Raw genomic sequence first — 25193 nt, forward strand, 5'->3', positions numbered from 1 at the left:
CTATGTAATTTGATGTATGAGGGTCATTTGGCTGGGAAAAGGAGAATGGACACACAAAACCGCAGAAGGCTCCTACAACCCAGGCGAACCTTTTTCTGTTCACTCCACAATGTTTACCTGCATGAGTACAACCGAGGTTGGAGTTGGGCTTTCATTCCCAGGAATTTTATCTGCCATCTAAGAACTTTTTTTTTTTTTTTAAACAGGCCGGCCAAACCCCGATATCAAAACCCATCTATCCTCACCTTAATAGATTCCCTCTCCCCAACTTCTTACGAAACACCCTCGGTTCCCTCTTCTCCGCCAAGATGGTCTTGTGCCAAGGCTTATATTCTTGAAGAAAACATTACACAGCACCCTAGGCACCCACTCAAATTCATTACATGTGTTAGCATTTCAGTCCACACTCGTTTCCTTAGAAAACAAGGCACATTGTAGAGACAAACTAATTTAATAAACCCCTTACAGATGGCAGCTGCCTTTTGATTCTTATTATTATTTAAACAGTAATCAAGTCCTTTCTTAACCCGGCGGTTAAGAGCTAAAAATGTAGGCAATTAACTTTCTTTGGCTGCAGTTTAGAAACTGTAGCCCCGGAACACAATCCAGCCATAACCTGATTTCCTCCAGTTTGAGAGTGAATCGACTTAAACCTAAAATACCTAACAAACAAAAACAAAAAACCTTGATTGTAGATCCTACAGTTGCTATTTGTCTTCTAATCATTTTGCTAATTTCCGGGCTTCCTTTGCAGAGGCCGGTTATCTTCTGTGAACCACAAATTAGGTGGTGGGGTCTGTTATGATCGTGGTTCCCGTTTGATCAAATTCATAATATTTCCACGCTGTCCCAGGCATTTAAGTTTTGTTCTTGCAAGCTTTGGCAGAGAGGCGAGAACCAGCTCAGGAGGAGGAGTGTGAACTCCGGTTGAAATCAGGAGCAAAACTTCCACGAAAGGACTTGGCTCCGGATCACGTCTTATTCTGTATTATCAATTCAAAGTAAAATGCACCCTTCATATCATTTGCCTATTGCTGCTGATGATGTACAGATGATAGACAAAAGGAAACTGGCGGGGAGGAACAGGTTACAAGCAAAATTAGGCCGCGCAGAAGTTTGTCACGCAACCCAGTGACTTGGCCAGCAGACTTCATAAAAACTTGATTGCTTATCATGGGATCATACGCAGCCCAGTCTTACATAAGCTTACTCCAAAGTAAGTTCCATGGAGTTGCATGGAGTTTACTCTCGCTGCCCTATAGGGCGACCCAATGTCTATTTAACCGGGAAGTAAGTCCCACTCTATTCGGTTGGACTCCCTTCCCAGAAAGAAATGTGCGCAGGATTGTACTATCTCAGGATCCAAAAGTGTCCCAAGGGGTGAGCAAGAAGACTAGACCGGCCCTTGCAAATAAAATATCCTCATCAATTAGGACTTTCCTAGCTCCTTAGAAACACTAGGAAGCTTTGGTGGAAACTTTTGCTTGGTTAGGGAAGTCTCCCTATTGCTTTCCCACCCCACACTCATTTTTTTTAAAACAACAACAACAAAAAACCCTCCTCCCTTCCACGCCTCGATCCGCAGCTCAGAAAAAGGCGGGTTGCCTGGACATGAGCCGATACAGTCCTGGTTGGAAAGCAGGGAGACTGAACTGGCCTAAAAGTTTCAATCCTCCTCAACTGGCTCGTGGAGCGAGCTGCGGCGACCAATCTCGAGCTGTTTCTTTCTCGCGCTCGCGTCTTTTCCCTTCACCCTGCTCAATCCAGGCGGGCACCCCCTCTCACCCACCTTCCCTTCGCCCCAAGATTTCCTGCCAGATAAAGGGAAAGGGGAGGGGGTGGGCAAGTGGCCTGAACTCGAAGCACCAGGGTCTATCCGTCACTGCCTGGAAGGAAGCTCCAGCCTGTGAACTCTTCTTGAACCGAGATTTAAGTCTCTGGTCATAAATCACCAGGACATAAACTCCGCCATTCACCACTGATAGCAGTGTATTTGTGGCCTGCTTACCTTAACTTCTGACGACTGAGGCGGAAGCCCGCATTTTGCTCTTTGGAGGCTCGACGACAGTCGCTCCCCGCCAGCCCTGGGAGCACGACTCTTCTCCTCAATCCACTGCCCCCCCCACTCCGCCTCGCGAGTCCCCCTCCCCAAGCAAGTCCCCTCAGCTTCTCCGGGGTGGGTCCCAGCTCAACTCATCTCCACCAGGACGAGCCCACGAGTACAGATGGGAGCAGCCCTGCCTTGCTCAGGAAGAGGGCACGCGCGCAAGGGGATCTTTCTCCAGCTCGCCTCTGACGGAGAGCCACCCGCCCCTCCTCGCCCCGCGCGAGCCTTTACTTCGCTCCAGCCCCTACCTCCACCTCCCCACGCTCCTAGGGGCCTGGCCGCGATCGAGAGCCTCCCCAGGCTACCGGAGCCCGGCTTCTCCCACCTTGACCAGATTTTCTACAAGAAAAAAAAAAGCAGCAGAGATGTTTCTTCTGAAATCTTTGTGCGCCCAAGGGGGCGTTTGTTTGAAGGGGGGGTAAGGCAGCTGCCTCGGGAAGTCCGGGGCAGGCAGGCGAGCAGAGTGGGGGGTGGGGAGCGGGAAGGGAGGGAGGGCGAAGAAAGAGGGAGGGAGGGAGGGAAGCGCCGGGGCGGCACTGAAGGCCAGGGAAATTATGCAAATGAAGACAAAGGATGCTCACAAAGGGGTCACCCTCCCTAGACCGGATTGTTGATATATATATATGCGCGCGCGTATTTCCACGTTATATGAAGGTGCTTATGGTAGATATGGACTCTTTTGGACGTGCAGAAGGGGTCGAAAACCTGGAACTCCTGCAAGGCTCGGATGCTCCCCATTGTAATAAACCAGGAGCCCTCTGATCTGTCTACCACCCAGGCCAATCTAGACAGCGTTTCAAAGGAACGATTAAAGTAATGACATTTCGGGATGATGAACGGGCGCGCTCACCCGAGATAGGCAACCGCAGCCAGATGCCCATGTAAGGACGCATCTACACACACACACATGCCCTTCCCCTAGGCTTACATTAACGCGCGCAACTGGATGCGGGATACCCACGCGACCGTGGTACGCAAACAAGCCGCAAAGATTCAACACCGAGGGGCGATTTCTTTATTTGCCATTGAATCCCGCGCAAATGGGATGCCACTCCCATAAAGACTCCGTTCCCAGTTAGAACCGAATTGCTGGCATGTTTGTCTCTGTTCAGATCAATGGAACTGAGACAGGCAAACCTACTCCTAAAGGGTGCTTAGGTGAAAGCCGATCGAATTGAAATCGACGGGGTTTGCTGGCGAGCAAACATCGTTAGGATCGAACGGGGAAGCTGCGCATCCTTCCGCGGCATAAACATATAGGACTCGGGTTCTAAATAATTTGGAGGGGCTCCTAGACTTTCTGAAGCCTAGGTGTGCGTGGAGGACCTCTGTAAATGCGTTCAGAGAGGCCAGCATGAAAGTCTTTTCATCCATAAAGACACACCGCTCCGTGCGTATTTATAAAAATACGCACACAGACATATGAAATGTTGTGGTTGCATGCTGATGGGCGTGGATGTTTGGTTCTGTGAACTTCAGTTCTCTTCCGCCGCCCCCCTCTTAGTCTTTGTCCTAGTCTCCCTTCTCCTAACCATTTCTTTATTCTCTTCCAACCACCAAACCAAATGTCGCGAGGTTTAGCCAGCAGAATGCTTCTGGGTTCCAAAAACAATACAAAAAACAAAACCAAGCTAGACCTACGGAGAGCATCAAGGCTCTTCTAAGGCAACACAAAGGAGCCGCTCGGCGCTTCAGACCTTCCGCGGTGCACTCGGATAAAGCCTAGGTGTGAATCTGACATGCCTTCGATAAAACCCAAGGTGCGAGAAATACAAAGGGCTCCCTTTAAAGCGCAATGTCACCTTAAAGCAGAAACAAAGCAAAAGGAGGGGAAGAAAGAGGATATTTAAACACATGCACACACAAGGACTCTAAGGCCAGGGTGGCCTCTTACGCATACCAATGGTTTTTGTCATTTATGGCTAGGCAAGATTTATGACTCCGTGCGCCCAAGCTGTAAACAGAGCTTCACAACAGAAAACACTTGCTCCTCGTAGCAGATCGCGGCGGCTCTCAACTTGAAAGGGGAAAACTGAGCGGCGTAGGAGGGGCCCCCAAAAATTCACTGGTAGGCAGTTTTTTTGCTACAAACAACCCCTTGAAAGTTGCGCTGGAAGAGAAAACGCCTCTTTTGGTCAATAATCAACCTCGTACTTTTCTTCTGAAAACTGCTGATGCTACACTTTTCCTTTTTTTTTTAGCCACCAAAAAAAAAAGAAAAAAAGAAAGCAAGATGCCGGCTAAGAAACTGGGGGAGGATTTGCGTGGGGAGCAAGGCGGGTGGCAGAGAGAGAAACCCTCTCCGGAACAAATTACAGAAGACGGCCCGGGTATCCACCGCGCGCGCACCCCACTTGCCACAAAGGCAGTCTTGGGATTCCCAGCAGCGATGGCGAGGTGGGAGCGCTCTGTCACACTTCGGAAATACTTTAGGATAATTTTGTGGCTAGCAATGTTCTGATGCAGAGATAACATATTTCACCTTAGAGGTAAATCAGATAAAGGATCTGTGGTTGGAAGCGGGGGTGGATTTCTAACTCCTGAATATTTAAATTAAATAGGCTATTTAATTTAATAAGTGAAATTACCCCCCCACTCCGAATTCTGTTCTAGGCTTTGTATCTTTTCTCTATCCAAATTGGTCATTTAAAAATAAATAGATCTTACTTTTACTTTATATAGCTGCAGTTGCCTAATGTTCACCCTTCTAAGAAGCCAAGATGTTTGGATTTATGCCATTGGGAGTCAAGCGGCATAAATATGTTTCCAGTTAACTGGATTATACTGGGGAATAAATGAATATCTCAGGGTGCCCCTCCCTCCCCTGAAAATCCTTTCTGCAACCTGGGGGTGGGCTGCTCACCGGAAAAACAAACAAACCACCCAACAGATAGTACACTACATTTTGAACCAGGAGCTGAAGTTTGTAAACGAAGATTTCCTCTTCTCTGGGTAGAAAATCCAGGGGAGTTTCGTCGATCATTTCGGCAAATAGCCCAAAGATTTCGGAATGCATTGTGAAAGAATTTATATATATATATATATAAATATATATATTTCCTGGGAAGAGAAAATTATTCAGAACTCCGGAATAACTATACTGCAAGAAGGCACCGAGAAGAACTACTCAACTGATTTAATTGCAGGGAGAGAGGCTTGTTTGGTACACAGTCTTGATAAAATGCAAATCTGAGACGCTTAATACGCCGAACCTCAGCTTGGTTACTTGGAAGTAAGTACCATTGGCTTTTTATGGCATTTGCTTCCCGGTAAGGGTGTTTAGGATCTCAATCCCAGAAGTGTATCGCTTCCAACCTTAGACATAAGAAGCCTCTTTGGTCTCTTATCACTGTTTATCTTATCAAACCCCATATAACCGCTATTGACACTTCGTTTTGTATTTACTCAGCATATATACTGAGGGTTTTAACCGGAATCATTGTTGTTGTTATTATTATTATTATTATTATTATTATTTACTTACTTTCCAACACTTGTGCACGAAAGCCCTTTATAATATCAGTTTCAGCACTCCTATTATTTATGACTCTTTTATCTGGGTCAAAATGCACCAAAACTAGGTCATAAATCATAAGAAACCGTGACAAAGTAATTGAGCCACAATTAAAACTTACATTTTATTTATTTATTTTCCCAAAGAGGTTTCGGCCTATTTGAAATTTAATTCCCCTCCCCCCTTCCCACAAAGAAAAAAAAAGTTCCCCCACCTCTTTCATATATATCTGAAAGAGTGTATATAGGTGCATATGTGTAAAGAGATGTCTGGGCAATTTGGATCAGCTTACTTTTCATTTATTAATTTAGGATCTGGTCGGTGAACAGATCAGGGAAGGGGGGGAAATATACAATATCCGCAAGACCCATTCTAGAATTAAACAACCATCATGTTTTAGATAAGGGTTTTTTATTCATAATAGAAGAAGAAGAAGAAGCTTTTGCTCCTTAACCCCCAATTCTAAAATCTAACCCTGAATTGAATAATTGCAACTGGGCATTAAGAAGGGAGAGGGAGGAGGCGCAGCAGCGTGTAGGCGAGCGCTCTGCCCCTAGCCCACTGGCAACATAAATCAAAAGTCAGCACTCTGACCTTTAGCAATGCTGGGACTCAGTGGTGGATGTAATTTTATATAACATTTGTCCCCTTGTATAACACAAGCAGTGCTTTCATTCCCCCTCCCCCTTATTTGCGGTGCATCTCCCTCCATAAAACTGAATGAATAGCTGGTTAAGACTTGGTGAGAGGTAAAGGAAATCTAACTGCGAATGTAAAGCTTTTGGAGAGAAAAATAGGTTCAAGCGCCCTCTTTTCCTTTCCAGATCCTTGCTCAATCCAACCACAGCTCCCCGCTCCAATATTACCATTGATTATTATGGGGTATGGATGGATGCTTTTATTCCATTCTCACAGGGAGAGAAGACAGGGAAACAGCTTGGAAATTGAGCAGGGAGAGCAGGAAAACCGCCTGGTTTCTTTCTCCTGGAATGGTGAAGATCCCACCAGTCGCGCGTTAAGTGGGCCGCCAGTCAACAAAATACCAGTAAGCGGCATAAATAAAATGGTAACTGAATTGCATACTCATCGATTTGAAGGTCCAGAATGAGAGAGGGGGGGGGGAGAGAGAGAGAGAGAGAGAGAGAGAGAGAGAGAAGAAAGAAAGAAAGAAAGAAAGAAAGAAAGAAAGAAAGAAAGAAAGAAAGAAAGAAAGAAAGAAAGAAAGATGGCTCGGATCACGGTCGCGTGACGCTTCCCAAAACACACTTAAATCAGCATCAGAGGTATATAATAAACAGGACAAGCAAAAGCCTTGACTCTGTCCTCTCCTGCTTCTGTTGGGCGATTTAAATAACAACGGCCACTAAAGCATCCAGACCACAACAAAAAGCCACAACAAAGCCCAGCCACAAGAACACGCAGAAATCCAAAACCTTAGTGGGGGGGGGGGGGCAAATATTCTCTGATCTGTTTGCGGCAAAGCTCTCTCTCTCGCCCCCCTTCCACAAGCCCAGGGAAACAAAGGGGGAAACGAGGCTTGCCTGGTGTCCATATACACCCTTAAGCTTTTTCTCCTGACCTTTGCCTCGCCCAGCCATAAGTCACCCACGGTAAAGGAACAATCGGCGGAAATACCTTAAAATAAAATCCATCCTCTCTTTTTTTTTAAGCGAAGCATCGCGTCCTAACAGTCCGGCGATAACCTTTCCATACGGACCGAGCGCCGTAGCCCAAGTGGAAGCTCTCTCTCCGGAATACATTTTCTGTAACTGAGAGGTTTCTAGAGCTTCATGTCTAACACCCAGTAATAAAAACCATGAGCAGGATATTCCAACCTGGTCTGCAGAGAGGGAAGACAGGAGTAGCCTCAAAGGCACACAAACTAACAAATAAACAATTGCGGGTAGGCTTTTGACTGCTCACCATAAGCAAATCAGAACCATGCATTCTTCATATAATGGTTGCTCTTTGCAAATTTGCATAGATCATCCCATCCCTAGCTTGTGTTTCTTTCTCTCTCTCTCTCTCTCTCTCAGTGTGTGTGTGTGTGTGTGTGTGTGTGTTTCTCCTCTTTTCTTTTCTGTTTCTTCTCTCACCCCTCCTTACGCTTTAGCCAAGAAAGGGGGGCACAGATTATCTATTATTTTTTTATCCCACTCCTCCCACGAATATTTTTCTATATACGTTTCAGACGGAAGATAGGAAGAATCAACAAATCCCCCCCCTCTCTCATGTGATTACCCATAACTTTTTGAGGCTAACCAACTGGCCTCGTTCTGAAGGAGAAACTCTCCGCTGACCCTTAGAGGAAAAAGGGCAGCTGGCTCCATCCGAGATGAACTTCTGCCACTATTTCCATAAGGAAAAGCCCTTCTGTATTAAAGGGGGGGGATATCCGCCATCCCACGGGCTCCTCTGTACTTCTATTGAATGGAGCTTGCTGAACACCCACGTTACAGCAGAGCCCTTGTAGGAACCCCAAAGACCCGTAATTACCTGACAAAAGGCCCAAGGATCCTCTGGTATAGAGTTGGTGGGCTTCTATACTTGTTAACACCCTAGGAGGACGACGACGAGGAGGAGGAGGAAGGCGTCTGCTGGCTCTGTGGTGGATCTACATTTTGCAAACTCTGTTGGGACCTTCTCTTTCAACCTGCGCTTACGCATTTCCTATGCAAGTACTTGAGTGATGTACAAAATTATAGGGTTCTGGAACGATGAAATATTTAGCGCGGAATAATGATCTAACTGTCCGGAGAGGGAGGGTTTAAAAAAAAAGAAAAAGCAAGCAAGAATTGGCGGGGGGGGGGGGAGAGATCTCACACAGGTCCCTGGAGTGAGCCTCAGAAATGAATTAATCTTTCATTTGTATGCAGATCTAAAAGCTCTCTTTTTCTTTCTGTTCAGTTTCCACAAGCTGCATAGTGCTCTAACAAAGTGACCATGTCTTACAAGGCAAACGTCGTTTCTACCTTAAACGCACTATGGGCCCACTTTGCCGATGGTGGTTCTGAATTTCTTGCCCGGTTTCCTATGTAACATCCCTCTCAGCTGTTCCTCCAACCAACTCTACAGCAAGTTTCACTGTATTCCATTTCTTTCATCACTTGCATTAGGGCTCGGGGCGGGGAGAGAACCCCATTTACTATGTGTGAGCAGATGAAATGTATCGTCTGCCAGCCTTCTGATCAAATTATGAGCCGTCCTCTTCCTTTGACTGCAACTTAACTTTTAAGAGGTTGGTGGATTTAACCACACTAGTAACCTTCATCTTCTTCCACAACCGTGTTAAGTGGAAATGCGGGGATTTCTGCGCTCACACAAAAAGCTCCCCTTGTCACCCAGAAGCTCTCTAGGCTCAGAGTTTTCATAAGCTCAGAATTCCTCTGAAAGCAACTTTCTTTCTTTCTTCCCTCTGAACTCAGTGGCAGAATGCCCAAAGATATATTACTTCGAAGCTACCTTTATACATTTTCCTTCCCGGAACATAGCCTTTAATGGAACCAAATTACACCGCTTGATAGGACTAGAACCTGCAGAGCTTAGGACACAAGCAACCTTAAAAAAGAAAGTGAGGGCAGTATTCGAGGGAAACTTGTAGAATAGTCGTAGGCACGTCCATCACTAATAGTTCCACTGACAAATGCTAAACTTTAAACAGGGAGTACCCTTATCCAAGAGATGGATTCCTAGGCATTTAAACTAAAGTGCCTTCAGCGCAGTGAAAAGAGGCCTTCAGAAGTTCTTCAGCAACAATGCAGCCAAAATTAATGGATAATGGAGCAGATGGGGGAGGGAAGCACAGCAAATCTTCCTGAATCTCGAGTAAAACGTTATCGACTGCTTTAAGTCAGAAGCAGAAAGATGACTTTACCAAATAGAAACTACAAAGCCATAAATCATAACTGTGGGGTGCAGATATAACTTACACGCCTTAACGCCATCTATGAGTACACCCTTTCCCTTTCCTTTCCTTATTTTTTAAAAAGGAAAGGGCCCTTTGCTATGTAGGTCTGTATTAGTTTTAACGATCAAGTTAATGTGAAATCTGCCGTTGAACTATTAACTCCGGTGCGTATTGCATGGATAGTGAATATGCGGGGTGTTTTTTTTCTCCTAAAGAAAAGTAACTTCTTGGTGATTTATGAGGAGCTAATTCTTCAGGCTGTGCTTTATAGGAGACAAGCTTGCTTCACTGGAGTCCTGGTAACTCTGCTTATTATTTCTCCTTTTCAAAACAAAATCCCACCAAAAAGCTGACCTGGAATTCTTTTACTTGGGTCGAACTTCAGAGATCTTGAATTTTGAGAAATACAAATGCGAATGGACAGGAAGGCAGCAGCCTCGCCACCCATTTCGCCTTCCTCGCGGAGGTTCTCCGTTGCCTTCATCTGTTACTTCGAGGACTGGGAAATCTGAAGGCTTTGGGGAGAGCTAAAAACGCTACATTTCATTTTAGGGAACAGGGCTAGGCTGCCCCGCCTCTTTCTGCACACATAGCAGTGGAATGCATGCGGAAGAAAGAAGGCGCGGAGCAGAGGTGAGGTCGAGATCCAAGACAATTACTTGGAGGGAGAGAGCGAGAGCGCTGAAATCAATGGACGTCGTTTTTCAAATGATTGGTTAGCATCCAAGTGCAACTAAGCTGTAAAGTCTCCACGAATCTGAAAGCTGCAAGGCTTAAGCGTATTTACTCAGAGGTAAGTCCTATTGATTTCAGTGGGACTTTCTGCCAAGTAAATATACTGAGCAGAGAATCCTCCGAAGAAAGTGGGACTTCCCTTCCGCTATCCAAGCTTAGATTAAATAAAACGATGTGTGCTTTTTGCTTTAGATGAATCGAGTTTTGGGCTTAGTTTAAAGTTCCGTTCCGCAATACGCCTCATTCAAAACGAATGCTGATGATTAACGTTAACCTTAAAATGTTGTGTACACGGAGAAGAAACCGAGTGAACTTCTCTGAATATTTTATGTCACGTTTATGTCTAAAAATGCAAAGCAAGGTAATCAGAACTAGGAAATGACGTTCTCATAGAGACTCTGTTATTATCAGAGCCTGGTGTGAGTTTTTTATGTCACTAGGTTTTTTTGGGGGGGTGTTGGGTTTTTGGGTCCCCCTTAAATAATTTTATCTTTTTCGTTTACGTACTAGGACAGCTGCGCTGCATCACATCTATTATCTTTTAAAGTTTGTCCAAATTTCATGCATCCTTATCAGAGAAATGGGGACGAGTGCAAAATATATATATTTAAGCATTGAAAACTATTCTTAGAAAAGTCTAGGCTATTTCTGGGAGGATACGGTCAGGCTATATTTCAGACACTTGGAAGTGTTTTGTATTTTAAAGTAATTTGCCCTCCCCCCCCCTCTTCTTGGAATGTTGATAGTTTTAAATCAACATTTTGTCTTGAAATGGCTCAGGAAGGGGCACTTGCAGCGCCTTTTAGCAGGGAGAATTTCAACAAGCTGCTAAATCAACACAACAAGCCTTTGTAGGCTTGTAATTTATGCCTGCCGTTTAAAAGGTAGTAAACTAAACTAATTGTACTTCAGCCTCATAAAAGCAGGTAATTCTAGCAGGAAATTCAAGCAGCTCTACATATCCCTTGGTCTTCTAACGCTGGCTAATAAAAAAAAATCATATGGTGGCGTTTTAAGCGTTTTCATCGATTTTAAGAACTGAAACGAGAGAAGAGTGCAAGGCACCTCTATCAGGATTAAGAGCAGTTTTCAATGAATAGATGCCACCAATGAATATATTTCGTTTGCCTTCAGTTGGGTGTAAACAAGGCCACCTAGAGAAAATTTTAAATTTCACTACAACAGCAGGTAAAGCAGATACAATATTACTAATTCCTAGTAGTAGCTGCTAGCAGCCATAGGGAATACTCAGGTATTTTAAGTTGCAAAGGTGACTTTTGTTCTCATGTTCTAAACAATCTAAAGCCATCCGGAACAGCAAACAACAAGCAGGCTATCATAAATGCAGAGCTGCTCTGAATCACGAACCTATCCTGAGAGAGCTGGATTTTATAAGCAAAATGCATTTTCATTAAAGACTTCATTGGCTTCTCTAGGTCTTTCCAGCCGGTGCGCAACCCTCCCTGTTCTGAATGGCTCTCAAAGAATTGCTCTTACTTAGGCTCTATGTATTTCTTTGTTTGACAAGACGTGCATTCACCGACGACGAAAGATGAATTGGCGCAGTGCAGAAAATTCCAACCGATTTAGCTATTTATCAAACCCGAAGCTCACAGTAACCTTTGTAACAAGCGCTAGCAAACCGAATCCTCTTCTCTGCAATATGAAACTATTTTAAACAATTGGACAACAGATTCCTTTCTTTTTCTCCCCCCCCCCCTCTTTCCACCCACAGGGCTCTTACCTCCTCGCGTTTCCAACCACCACCGGGCAGAATTGTTTCCAGATTGTAGGTGTCTTTAAACCGTATTTTCCGGTGCACCGGAGTGCTGCAAATAAAGAACAAGCAATAGCTAAATAAGAGAACTATAGGGGATGAGCATTATTTTCGAGACAAGACGTGAGTCAGCTGCTGAGTTGTTTTAGCAGATCCTCGGTGGGTATATAATCATTAAAAGGACGCTGTTGAGTTGCGTATTTTTTTCTTTTAGAAAAAAAAACACACGTAAAAATATTGCCTTTTGCAATCGTGTATGAAATTGAAAGATAAGCTCCTTTCTTATGAAGACAACTATTCTCCCTGTGAATATCTTATAATTCCTCTTTTATGAAATGTAAGCTTCATATTCCTCTGGGAAGCCTTTGTTTAGCATCATTTAATCAAGTAAGGACATTAAATACAACTGGCCACGTTCATCTCTGTTTAATGGCATAAGAATGTGACTCTCTCCTTTAAATGCAAGGCACACGTCGGTCCAAACTAGGCGCACACTTGAATCTGTGGGCCTGATCTGCCGTCCCTGAACTGTCTCCCATTGGCTGCAATTGACTTAAAAATCAGACTAGGGACAATAGCAATAAAAATAGTGTTGAAACGGGGGAAACAGACGTGTGTTGTGGGTTTAAATGGCTGTTCTTTGGTCCGTTGGCAGAAAAGTAGCCTGAAGATAAGGATACTGACTTTCTCAAAGCAATAATAATTTTATTTAAATATATTTATTAATCATTTATAATAATAATTAGATGTTCGCCCCGCTTTCCGCAATCCACTGACAGGCCACCCCTCCCCCCTTTAAATGTCCCGCTGGGTTCTCCTTCGCCTGGCTAGCAAAAGTGACTGCTAATAATTGCTTAGTGTTGTTTCTTGGAATAATGTCATCGAAGGCTTGAAAAAAAAGTTTTAAATCTCATCTTGGGAGAACTTGGCATGATAGAATTTGCTTTTGGTAATTGGATCGTTTGGTAATGACTATTATAATTTTAGATTTGGTGCTAAGCAGGCATCTAGCAGGACAAAAGAAAGGAGCAGCTCTGAATCGCTTACTGGGGTTTTTATTGCACTCCCACATTAGTAAGATGCTTCGATTTCTGGAACTGCCCGTGGATTTTGCCAGACAGCTGCTTATATACCAAGGAGTATTTAAGGGTATAATAATATTTCTTGCTCGCTCTCTATCCTACCATTCTCTATTCTGGGAAACTCCTTTGGTGTTTAACGTTCAAACTACTTCCTAAACAGCCCATCGCGTGGCAAACTGTAATACAATCGAAAGCAGTAGCATTCAGAACCACTTAATGTGCTTACTATTAAATCAGCATCGTGCTACTCAATAGCTTTTGGTGGTATATTTGGGGACGATTAAACTACATGTTATGATATATTAGAGACCTCTTGGGGTGAGGGGGGGCTGCTCCTTTAGGCAGCTTTAAAGTTAGAAAGTAGCAATGGAGCACTTAACAAAACGCCATGAGTTAAGGGGGGGGGACCTTATCACAAAACTCTGCTATTAATTGCGGTGCTTTAAACTGGGTACTAAATCGCGCTGCTTAATGATGAGTCATAGAGAAATGTGTCCATGACTTCTGTTGTCGTCCCCCCCCCTCGCCTCGCCTGCCTCTATTCCCTTCCTCACAATGCTTGCTGCTGCTGCTGCTGCCGCCGCTGCCGCCGCCTCTCCGGTTTCCCTTCTTGGCCCTGCTCTGCGAGCCGGTGATTTATGAACGCCTGGCAAATTGGGGGGGGGGGACACACAAAAAAGCCAGGACTCCCGCACTGTGGCAACTTTCCACAGTGTGTGAATTAGTACTCGAACGTTATCAAATCGCCCCGCCTCGCTTTAGGTTTAATCACCAAAAAGGCATAATGCGACCACAAGGCAGCTTCGCAACAAAGATGGAACATTTCGTAAATCTTCCCGTCGCTTAAGTCAAGGCTCCCCAATCAAAAAGGAAGGCAAGTGCAAACAATGAAAGGCAATCCAGGCACACGACCGGCCTGCGCATACTTACCGACCTCATTCCCCTTATTGCTCGCTTAAGGAGTTTAAGGAGCCTTGCAAAAGATAAACCAGGTAGGCATGCTTTTTGGGGTCTTTTTGTTTTTATATATTAAAAAAAAGAAAGTCAAAGAGGAAGTTCCCTTTCACTTCGGAAAGAATCACTCCTACTAGTGAGAACTGACCGTCACAGATCCATTCGTGAAGATCTGCATTAATTATTTAATGTCACGTGACATCCCATCCTTTCTCTCTCTCTCACCCCCAACCCTCCCCTCCCCAACCCGGCCAGATTAAAATTTCAATACCCGAGAAGAACAGACACAACACCTTTATCTACCCTCGCAGTGCTTCTCTATTGCTTATTTAGGCCTCATCATCTCGCCGGTTTTTGACAGCTTTTCAGTTTCTGGGGAGATCATTTGGGCATTAATAACGCGGGGCTTGTCAGGCCCAGGCAGAATGAAGCGGCCGAGCCCCCGAATCAGTCATTTGAATTCGACTTTTTATTGTCAGTGGCAGCAGGTTGGGGCAGCAGACATGATTTGGAACCCACGCCTTTCATCACAAGAGGGACCGCCTGATAAAAAGTCCTGGCGATAGGGATGTCAGGCAGGCGAGTCGCTAAGAGAACCGCCACGGCGTGGGCCATAACCCTATTTAGTCAATATTCCCTTTGAACTGGTCGGGTGGGGTGACAACTTGATTCTTCTGAGGTCAGCAGGAGTGTTGCCACCCAGTCCTGGGAGACAAAGGTGTTTCACACCTTGGCCAGTTCCAGAAAGGAAGCGAGGCAGGCGGAACCTCGACTGGATGAGATGCAGTGAGGACTGGCGGGCACTTAAGGCGCGGTGGGTTTAATCTAGAACGAGCTAGTTGCACTTAGGGCCTACTGGTTTCAGGCATTAGCAGAGCAATCCTGGCCACGTCTACTCAGAAGCAAGCCCCATTGCATGCAAGGAGGGTGGCTTCCAGGTAAGTGGGGTTAGACTTGCAGGCTTAATGTGTGACTTGTCGCATCGATTTCAATGGCATCCAAGTGCAGGTACCTTAGGTTGGATTCAACCCAGATTTCAACGCTCCTAACTTACAGTTGCCTGAGCATCATATAATTAAAGCACATCCCCGCTTCCCCCAAGAATCCTTGGAACCATAATTTGTCAAAGGTGCTGGGAACTGTAGTTTTCTGGAGGGGTAAACGACAACATTCAGGATTCTTGAAGGGGGTAATATGTGCTTTAAAACGGGGGGGGACTACTGCTTATTATTCATGAAACAGGGAAAAGCACCAATGAGCTCAAATGGGGTCAAAGTATGAAGTTAAGAGAACTTGGCGGCCTAATCCTCCTGGGCCGCAGCATGGCCAAAGGAGTGAGTAAATTAAACTGCTCTGGAGGGAGCTGGCAATTAGCAGAACTGCAAAGCTAACATTTCCCTCAAAGCAGGACAAGAACAATATCTTTACACCTACTCCTCCTTCTCAACCTAGCCAAGCCTGCGCGTCAGATATTGTCTCTGCCCGGAGAGTAGCACTTCTGTCTTAGGTGTCCATCTGTCTCTCTTGTAATGGAAGTGTAGGGAAAAGACACTACTTTCTCTTTCTGAAACTTTCTCTTTCTGTCTGTCTTTTTTTTTTTTTAATGTCTCTTCTCCGCATACTATAAATCACATCCAAAACCTCGCAGTTCTTGTTTATTGGTCTTCCCGGTCGGTTCACGCTGAGGTTGCCGGGTGAAATGGTGTCACCAAGATATTGATCTGTATATTTCTGTAGTGAACAAGCTAAGCAAACCGAGGGGCACTTCTCTTAAAAGGAAGGGGGGGGGCAGAGTTTCAAGCTAGTTCTGTAGCATTTGTTGGGCATGAAAGACTTGGACCAGGAGTGTTGGAGCTTGTAGAATCGTCTGGAGGCCTGCGGCGATCATTTCACACGCTCAAAGTTAGCAAATATGAGCCTGAAGTTTGAAGATGGGTTGTGTGTATTGGCGGCGGGCGGGGGGGGGGAGGAGAGAGAGAGACGAAACGGTCCTTCGCAATCCTCTAACCCTACACAGCACCACGTACACACACACCCTTCTGCTTACAAAATTGGGGAAAATCTAGACAGCATGAGATGGAAACCAGCCAAATTCCACCAGTCTGGGCCTTCCTCCCTTCTCGTTCCCTTATATACGCAAACCCATCTCGTCCTGGAGCTGCTGCAACCCAAAATGGCCAGTCCCTTCTCCAGGAATCCACGTGGCAATCCCTCTTCAGCATTGGATAGTGGCCATGGGTGAATCCCAAAGGCAGCAATAAAATAAAAACGCAAACAAACAAACCTGCGCCGTGCATGCCACATCTCTGAGTGGGAGGAAAAGGCAAGCAGCGCAATTCTAGCCCTCCTCCCTTTACGCCCGACTGTTTCAAGGACTGGCATTTGCATATACTCTGTCTGAAACATGAAGGCGCTTCCACCTTTAGGATCCAGAGCAGCTTTCTTTGGCAACGTGCAATAAGTGTGTGTGTGTGTGTGTGTGTGTGTGTGTGTGTGTGTGTGTGTGTGTGAAACAGGGCAAGAGGAGCAGATTTAGGTCCAGCAGCTAGAAAGAATCCTGCCTTTAAAGGTCAAGGGTTTGATGGGTCAGTCTGCTTCTCTTAAAAAAACAATTAATGGGATAGAAAATTTGTCCTTTCGGTGAACTCTCCCCATTGCCCTCGCACAAACCAGGACAATGGTCGGGTGTAGTTTTCGAACTTATTGTTACATCGATTATGGCAGCCAAGCTAAAAAAAATCAAAAAAAATCTACACCTACACATCACAGTGAAGCGCACTGCGTTTTCAAGGGGAAAGGCATAAAAAAAAAACAACAACCCCAAAAATCAAATAAAAACATTACCTTGAATGATGGTGATCTGCCATGTGCATTTTCCAGTCTTCGTTCGGTTCTCCACCCAGAAAGTATACATGGCACAGCCAAGCGACTGTGTCTTTCTACATGAACCCATTTTCCCCAGGAAAATCCTTCGTGTCTTCTCAGACCTTTTTCCAAGAGAATGCCTTTCAGAATCGCTGTTGAATTACAAAGAAGTATTTATTGTAGGAGGTGATTAATGATTCCTAGTAAAATTGCTATTTTCAGCGTGATTTCATTTCGGGCTCTCCCCCCCCCCCCCACAATGGAGAAAGAGGGGGAGGGAAAGGGGGTTGCTCCAAGCGTAAGACTACGGAAGTCAGGGAAGATCCGCAATCATACTTCAATACTAATCATTGATTTAACAGTTTGGGACACTCCTCTTGATTTTCGAGCGTCAGTGAATTTAGCAGAAGAGAATTCTCCAGGGCAGACCAAACAAAGACTTTAGACAAAAAGAGGTCCATGTTAACAGGGAGGAGAGGGGGCGATATTGTTTTCCAGCCTATTCTCTTTTATTTCTTAACAACAAACAAACATGCGGGACAGGGCACTTCAAGGATATAGTAAATAAGAAAGGAAGTCCTTTGGGGTGGTTCAGTTCGACGCACACTTCCAGATCATTCACAGCAATGTTTACTTCTCTTTTGCACGGCAAGTGAGACCATAACTTTTCAAATGGCGGTGTCACCCTTCCCAGCCCAATGGACGAAGGATACATTTAAACTATCTGCTTATGCTTCCACGGCAGTTCTGTCTGAGCTGTCTACAGGCTTTTGGACTCAATGAGCCATTTAAGTCTCCAATATAAACCAGCATCGGATTATAGTTCTGGATATCAGAAAAGGCCCAGAACTGTATTCCACTCTCCAGGAGGAGATCGAAGAATTGCTACTTATAAGAGTGCAACTCTAGTCACACTTACCTGGAAATAAGCCTCACTGTGCAACAGTGGGACTTGCCTCGGAGTAAACATCAATGGGGGTGTAGAGTTAAATTAGCAAACTTTCACCTGTACTTATTGCATGGGTTGGTTAAGCTGTTTAGAAGACCCCCCCCCCAATGAAACTCCATGTCAAGGGCATCATCTGGCTTTACCATAATGTTTTGGGTGTGCGGTTTTAACGCTTCCGGTTTGTTTCCCTGCCAAAGAGCGGTGGGCCATTGCAACTTGACCCTCTTCCCCCCTGTGGAAAGTTGCTGCGGCTGGAATAAACCAAGAGGTCACTACTGATGCTGCAATATGTTTAAGCAGTGATAGTGCAGTGTTACTCTTACTGCTATTATTCCCTTCATTCTACTGGATTAGCCCCGTTTCTCTTCACGCAAGGCGGGAAAGAGCTATATTTCCCCAATGGTGTAGGCAGAGGACACATGTCATGAATGAGAATTTGGGGGGATGGACGCCTTTCTTGTTCTACACACAGTGGACTGTATCCTGTAGAAGGAGTGGCTAAGCCGAAGCGCCTCCTTAGGGAAATGGGCAGACTGCGCAGGACGATCCACAACTCACTTAAAACTGGCTACTTGGATGGCAGCCTATTCAGCCCATCTACAACGACACCCCCCGGCAACCTGTTTCAATGGGAATTACTCCTAACTCTCTGGTTTCCATAGGAGCTTTGGTCTATGGTCCTATGTGGAAGCCAGCATCATCTGAAACGATGTGACTTCCTGACACATAAAGTGGTTAGGGTGTTTGGGAAGGAGAAACGTTACTCCTTAATAAAACTAATTCGACTATAATGCAGGTACTCGGCCTCTCCTAAGGAATGGGTTGAACAGCATGTACACATGACATCCTCGAGAGTTTTCATGTTTATGTCAATAAAGTCACATTCTAGGCAAATGCACGCTTCTCACGGTGTGTCTAGTGCCTTAAGTTTTATTTTTGTACAGAGAGGTGTGGTTTTGTTTTATTTTATTTTATTACCAGCACTGGACATTATATATACATCACACATTCACAAATGTGTACACATAGATTTCACAAACTGTACACGGACATTTGACTATGGCAAAACACGAAGACAGAAACAGCCTTTATAGCAATATTGGTGTACTTTTCTTTTTCTTTCTTTTTTTATAAAAAAAGTAACAAATGCACCGTCGGGGGAGGATAATGTATCACGACTACAGCAGAGACTACACTTTTTTGTTCTTATTACACAGAAAACATACTTTCTTGGTCGGTAAGGGCTGGAGAGTGCTGGGGTCTCTGGGCATCGTCCCCACTCCAACTTCCAAAATACTTCCACGTCAAAAGATGGCTTTGCTTCTGTCTGTAATTGAGAGTCCACGAATGTTCCACGAAATAAGACAAAGTCTATGATTTACACACACATGTCACAAAGTCACTGATTAACATATGTTGACACCTTAAAACATATCTGCAAAGGGTCCTTCTTAGGTACAGGATCCATCCTCAACTCTTTAATGATGCTGCAGGTGGACCGTATTTCCATAAATAAATTAAAAAAAACGAAACATGGTGGGAATGGAAAGGTCATATTTACAGAAGGTGAACACTTTGTCCAAGGTGTTTGGTTTTGGTTTTTGGTTTAAACACACGTGCCCTGTGACTGGTTCTTGTTCTGCATTTATGCCCCTTAATATAGTCCCTATGGCAAATTAAATCAGGCAGGAGCGGGACGTGTGATGGGTTAGGGTGTCCCTGCGTCTGTCGGGCCATCAGAGCGCTGCTGAGTTTGGGGTCGCCCTACCCCTGGGCGGTGGTGTCTGATGGTGCTGTGCTGACGCTTTGGCTTGCTGGCTAAGACTGGAGGGGTTGGAGGAGCGCATCTTGGTGTTGGGCAGCTTGTGGTCCTTCTTCCACTTCATCCTCCTGTTCTGAAACCAAATCTTGACCTGGCGCTCGGAGAGGCAGAGCGTGTGCGCGATCTCGATGCGTCGCCTCCTGGTCAGGTAGCGATTAAAATGGAACTCCTTCTCCAGCTCCAGGACTTGCTGTCTGGTGTAGGCAGTTCGAGACCTTTTGGGCTCGCCTCCAGTGTAATTGGGGTTGACTGAGCGTACACAGGCGCACACGCACACACACACACACACACACACGCACGGACACAAAGGAGAAGAAGGCAACGGAACATTATCATTATTATATAATAACTCGACACTGGGTTTAGATTAGCCACAGAAGCGGGGAAGAAAATGGTTCACAGGCTCGTGACAATAGGAAACAATTGGGGAGCCATAAAAAATGGTGACGGGCATTTGGGTTCAAGAAAAGCTTCAAAGAGACGTGGCCCAGAGCCACAGGCAGGGCGATTAAATTTATGGGGACTATAATTACTGCCCTAACAGTTTGGCGTCTCGTAAATCTCTTGATAAAGGGCCCCGAGTACAAAAGGCTTCTCACGTGTGAGTGCGCGCTTTTTTAAAATTAGGAAATGCGCCAGCACACACACACACGTATATGCACACAACCTCGGAGTCCAGCCTAGCCCAGCCTCCTCCACCTCGCCACGCACGCAAACACATACAAGCCACCCCGGCTCCCCTTGGAAGAAGGTGGTCAACTCACCCGTGTTAACGTGGACCTTCTTCATCCAAGGGTACACCACCGGCTCCTTGCCTTTCAGGCCGGGCAGGCTCTTGTCCGGCAAGAGCGGGCAGGCAGGGATTCCCCCGGGCGCTGTCGCCGCCGCCGCTGCTTCGCAATGGCGCTGGTGGGGCTGAGGCGGTGGCGGGACGTGGCCTTGGAGCAAGGGCTGGCTCGGGGCATGGTGGCCCTTCCGCGCGGGAGTCTGTGGAGCAGGCGGTGGCGGGGGCGGCGGAGGAGGAGGCAGGGGCGGCGGCGGAGGAGGCGGTGGCGGCGAGGCTCCGGGAGGCGGCTGCTCCTGGCCCGGAGTGGCGCTGAGGCTGCTGTAGCCATAAGGCGACTCCGGGTAGTGGTGGGGTGGTTGCGCGGGGTACAGCGCCTCGGGAGGAGGAGGCGGAGGAGGCGGCGGCGGCGGCGCTGGCGGCTGGTATCCGGGCTCCCTGCTCGGCCGCTGGTAGTAATCGGGGAGAGGCTGGCCGGGGTGAGCCTGGTGGTGCTGTTGGCGCAGGTGCTGCTGCGGCTGAGGGTGGTGGTGATGGGGCTGCTGATGGTGGGGCTGGTTCTGGTGGTGGTGGTGGTAGCTGCTCCCGCCGCCGCCGCCGCCGCCGAGCTGCGAATATTCCTCGCAAGGAGGGAATTTGGGCTCGATGTAGTTGGAGTTTATCAAAAACGAACTCATGGTCATTAATTTGTGAAGTGCAAAAATACTAATTTTTCTCGCGTTGTCGTTTTTCTGGGCTCGAGGAGGCCCCTCCCCTCCTCCCCCTTCTTCCTTCCTTCCCTCCCTCCCTCTTTCCTTCCTTCCCTCCCTCCTCCTCCAACCCCCCCTTGCTGCTGTTGTCAAGCGCCTGCTGCCAAAGTTTGGGCCTCCGCTCCCCCCTTCCTTTCCAATTCCCACCCCAAGAGCCTGGAACACACGCGCGCGCAAACACACACACACACACACACACCAGTGCCACCCCCACCACCTGACCGGCAGGGCCAATTGCTACGCGGTTGGCAGAGCCCGGATCAGGAAATGAAACGCTGGTGGACAAGCCCAGGACGGTCCCTGCCTGCCTGTCTTGCCTTTCTCGCGGCAGAGGCAAGGAGAAGCTGGGGATTCTTTTCTGCGCGCTCCAGACAGCGGCAGTCAGAACCGAAGTCGGCGCAAGCGGCCTAACTAGAGAATAAGGCCGAGAGGAAAGCCTCCGGGCCATGCAGCTGTGGGCAAGGGGGCTGCTGCTTTGAGCGAGTTTCCCCAGTGAAAGCAGCCAGGGATCCTTGCTTGACATGCTAGGTCACATAAGACTAACCACGCACGGTCGTTACTCCTTAAAACAGCTATGTGCTACTTAAGGTCAAGGTGGTTTAGGCAGTGATCTGGGGCAGCCGAAAAGTGTATGTCGCGGGAGACGTCCTTGTGCGCTATCAGGATGAGGGAACCAAGGGTAGTCCTTATTCCGGAATAATATATCCTCCTGAACACAAGCTGGGAGTTTGCGCATGTGTGCTATTTCTGACCACAAGCACCAGGCCGTGGGTAGCAACAGTGTGAGCAAAGTGACTGAGCGCCAGCATTGTATATGTATCTGAAACCGAACATCAAACGCAGCGTACGGTTTCGCTCTCTGTATCCCCAGCCCTTACCAAGTCATGGAAAGCGAAGGAAACGCAGTGTCCTCCCGAGACATAAAAGGGCACCCGAGATCGCGTGGTTTCGGGGCCATCAATGAGTGATTGGACGGTAGCAGTGCAATCAATGAGACCAGTCGATCCTATGAAAACAGAGACCACCTAATTGCAACTATCTATTTGTTTCTCTCTGATACCTCCCGGGGGCTTTTAAATGTTGGTCTTTTACGATAATTTAATTATTTTTAAAATCTTCCACCCCGTGGCAAATTTGGAGCTGCGGGGGCATATCATTAAATAGAGAGGCCAATATAAAAATACTTTTTTTTTAAAGGTGAATAGATTTTAACCAAAACCTACAGCAGACTAGAGAGGCAGTTAAGATCAAGAATTAGGGCCATTCACATGCCTAAATAAATAAATAAAGCTATCTAGTGCCCAGGAAACAGTATTTCCCTTTGAGAAAGCCAGAAAGGGAGTAAACATTGCAGTTGAGCGTCGTGAATAGTCTTTACGACTTGTGTTACGATTGCTGGAAATTGATCCGTTTACAAGACAGGAAGGAAAAGGAGGCGATGGCCTGACCTAGGGGGGTAATTGAAATCTGGACGTTAAACTAGCCTTTATGATAGTATATATTAATTCAACCGCTTGGTAGGTCTAGTGACCCACCTTCGTTTTTAATATTTGAGCCTTTAGGGACACACCCATTTAATATAATATAAATATTAGTTAAAAATAATAAGAATTTGGAACTTGATAAAATGCTGCTCTGCCCTCTTCCCAAAGAACCAGTTTAGTTTTAAGAAAAAGATCCATAGAATAGGAGTGTTCATTCTCATCGTGATTATTTCACTCGAAGTGTGGACTGATGACTTTTTCGGTTATATCAACCGTTCATAGCGCTCAGGTGGATGACGATTGCATCTAGATTAACCAGCTACAATTCTTTGTGTATAAATGTGTGTCAGTGCGCTCAATAGGTCCCGTTTTTATGCTCTCGTTGAATTTCCCTTCCTCTTCTCTGTGCGTCTCCCTTAAACTGCTGATACCTTGTTCCACGATAACAACAATAATAGTAATAATACTATTAATAATAATAATAAAAGTGCTGGTTTCCAGATACTATCGGAAATACCTCCGTCCTGGAAATGGCAAGAGCCCTCCCCACCCCCCCACCTTGTACGTCTCCAGTGGATATTCTATGTATGCAAAGCTTTCTCGAATGCACCATACACTGTGGAAGCAAATATGATGCCACTGGCGAGTGGCAGGCCGTAAAACATTCGCAGACAATGCGGAAGTCAAATAGCAGGATCCAACACTTGGCTTTTTAACGCTGATTACGCGCCTGTGACATTTGTAGGGATGACAACCGGCTCCAGTCCCGTTTTATGGTTTCACGGAATAGTAGACCGGGATGCAAAGCTGCCCCTTTGGGGAGGTCTTTTGCCACTAACAAACAGCACCAAATTAAGCCCATGGTTGGTGTTAAACGGCTAAAGCAAAGGCGCAGGGTTTTGTTTCGCTTTTCCCTCCCCCTTTTCTCGCACACGCTGAAAAGGACGGTGCGATTCTGGCACAGAAACACTGCAAGATGCACCTCTGACATAAACACTATCAATTTCCCTTGAGATAAAGCGGTGCCCTTGCATCTGAGGGCGATAGTAAATACCAGAAAACCACCAAGCGTCAAAACCGCAGGTTTTTTCCCCCAAAACAAAACAGAAAAGAAAAGAAACCACAACAAAACAAGGAAAGCAGGTACCTTCTCTCTCTTTTTGTCTGCTGATTATTACCTTCGGAGAACGTCCCAGGGGCTGTTTAATATTAGCTCTCCTGATTGTATCTCAGAGCCTGGTCTGTTTCCCCCTGGTCAGCTTTCCACTGGGTGTCTCCTTTGCTCAGTTGCAACAAGCAATGAATACGATTCTAGAGCTGGGGCTGTAAATCTCCAAGGTGACCTAAACTGCTCAGCTGCGGGAGCAGCCAGGCTTTCTCTCCCCCCCACCCCACCTCCATGGGATTCTATCAGGCTGCAGAGATGGGCCTGTTCCTCGTCTTTGCGGTTTACATATCATAAACAAGAGCCCAGCCAAGACCACCAAGTTGTTATCTCATATGCGGCGGTTTCCACGTTCAGCCTCCCCTCCCGCTCCCTCCAGAGATTTATGGCTCCGCGGAGCAAATCCCGGAACGAACCTACACCGAACCCTGAACCCTGGCCTCCTGAAACTGCTTCAGAGCATCGCCTATCTTTTTTTTTAAACCACACACATTTCAGTGAGGGGGATTTCAGCACCAAGACCTCATCATCATCGCAGATCAGAGGAGGCTGAAGTTTAGCAGCTAACCAGTGAAGAACGTGGAAGATTGACCGAAATGAAAGTTGATGGCAAGATAAAATCCGAGGTTCCCAAGAAACAGGAGCCGGTCTCAGAACTGGAGCAAACCAAGTAAATGGATAAGCGGAGAGTGCCAACCCCGACTAGCAAGTTCAGAGTGTAAATATAGATGTGTGTGCGCGCGCATCGCAATCTTAGCTTGCGCTTTTATAGATAATCTATGCAATTAAACTTTCCAACTTGCCCACGCGCCTGGGAGGGAGAGAGGGAGCGAGCAAGCAATAGAGACGCGGGCAGGGGGGGGGAGGCGGGGTGGCGGTGGAGAGCGACACCCGGCAGCCTGGCTTGAATTTGATTCGAGGCATTTTGAATATATTTAACCCAGCTTTCACTCTTGAATGCAAGCCTGCCCCAAGTTTCAAAGTGACCGAAAAGTGACACCGGGCGCATTTTGTTTCTTATTAATCTTACACATTGACAGTCTTTGTTAAATAACAAGGCGTGCCCTTCACAAAGCGACATTTTCATATTTGTTAGACGCGCTGACCTGAAGTTCACCTCGGCCTTGGACTTAGGGTTTTTTTTTCTTCCCCTTCCGAGGTCTTTAAGAGCGTCTTTTAAAAAAAATAGCAAGGGGCAGAGGGAGGCTCTGGGCAGGTCACTTATTCGCAAATGGGGAAGGAATCTTAAGGCGACCGTGCGAGAAAACATGTAAACGTTGTGATAATGCAGCGGCTGCG

The 25193-nt window shown here is 46.3% G+C and overlaps 2 protein-coding genes across 7 annotated transcripts in view; both read right to left on the bottom strand.

Moving 5' to 3' along the window:
• The window catches only part of HOXA3 (homeobox A3), a 51990-nt gene that overhangs the window by 6528 nt on the left and 20269 nt on the right, over positions 1-25193 (bottom strand). The window contains exon 1 of one of the 6 annotated variants that reach the window (XM_083705999.1): positions 12008-12092. The exons of 1 other annotated variant lie outside the window; for it this stretch is intronic. The gene's annotated coding sequence lies outside the window, so the exon portion shown is untranslated. Of the gene's footprint in view, positions 1-2008; positions 2496-7256; positions 7374-8117; positions 8385-9882; positions 10021-12007; positions 12093-25193 lie in introns of those variants that run through there. 4 more of the 6 variants (XM_083706003.1, XM_083706002.1, XM_083706000.1 and 1 more) reach the window with 4 other exon arrangements.
• Positions 18787-21288, bottom strand: HOXA4 (homeobox A4). The gene is made up of 2 exons (XM_083705911.1): positions 20477-21288; positions 18787-19961 (listed from the first exon to the last, which is right to left on the bottom strand). Exons 1-2 carry the CDS (start codon positions 21177-21179, stop codon positions 19627-19629), a joined length of 1038 nt encoding a protein of 345 aa, XP_083562037.1. The 5' UTR covers positions 21180-21288; the 3' UTR covers positions 18787-19626.

Source organism: Podarcis gaigeae (assembly GCF_964106915.1).
Source record: "Podarcis gaigeae genome assembly, chromosome: 12".
Classification (NCBI taxonomy): domain Eukaryota; kingdom Metazoa; phylum Chordata; class Lepidosauria; order Squamata; family Lacertidae; genus Podarcis; species Podarcis gaigeae.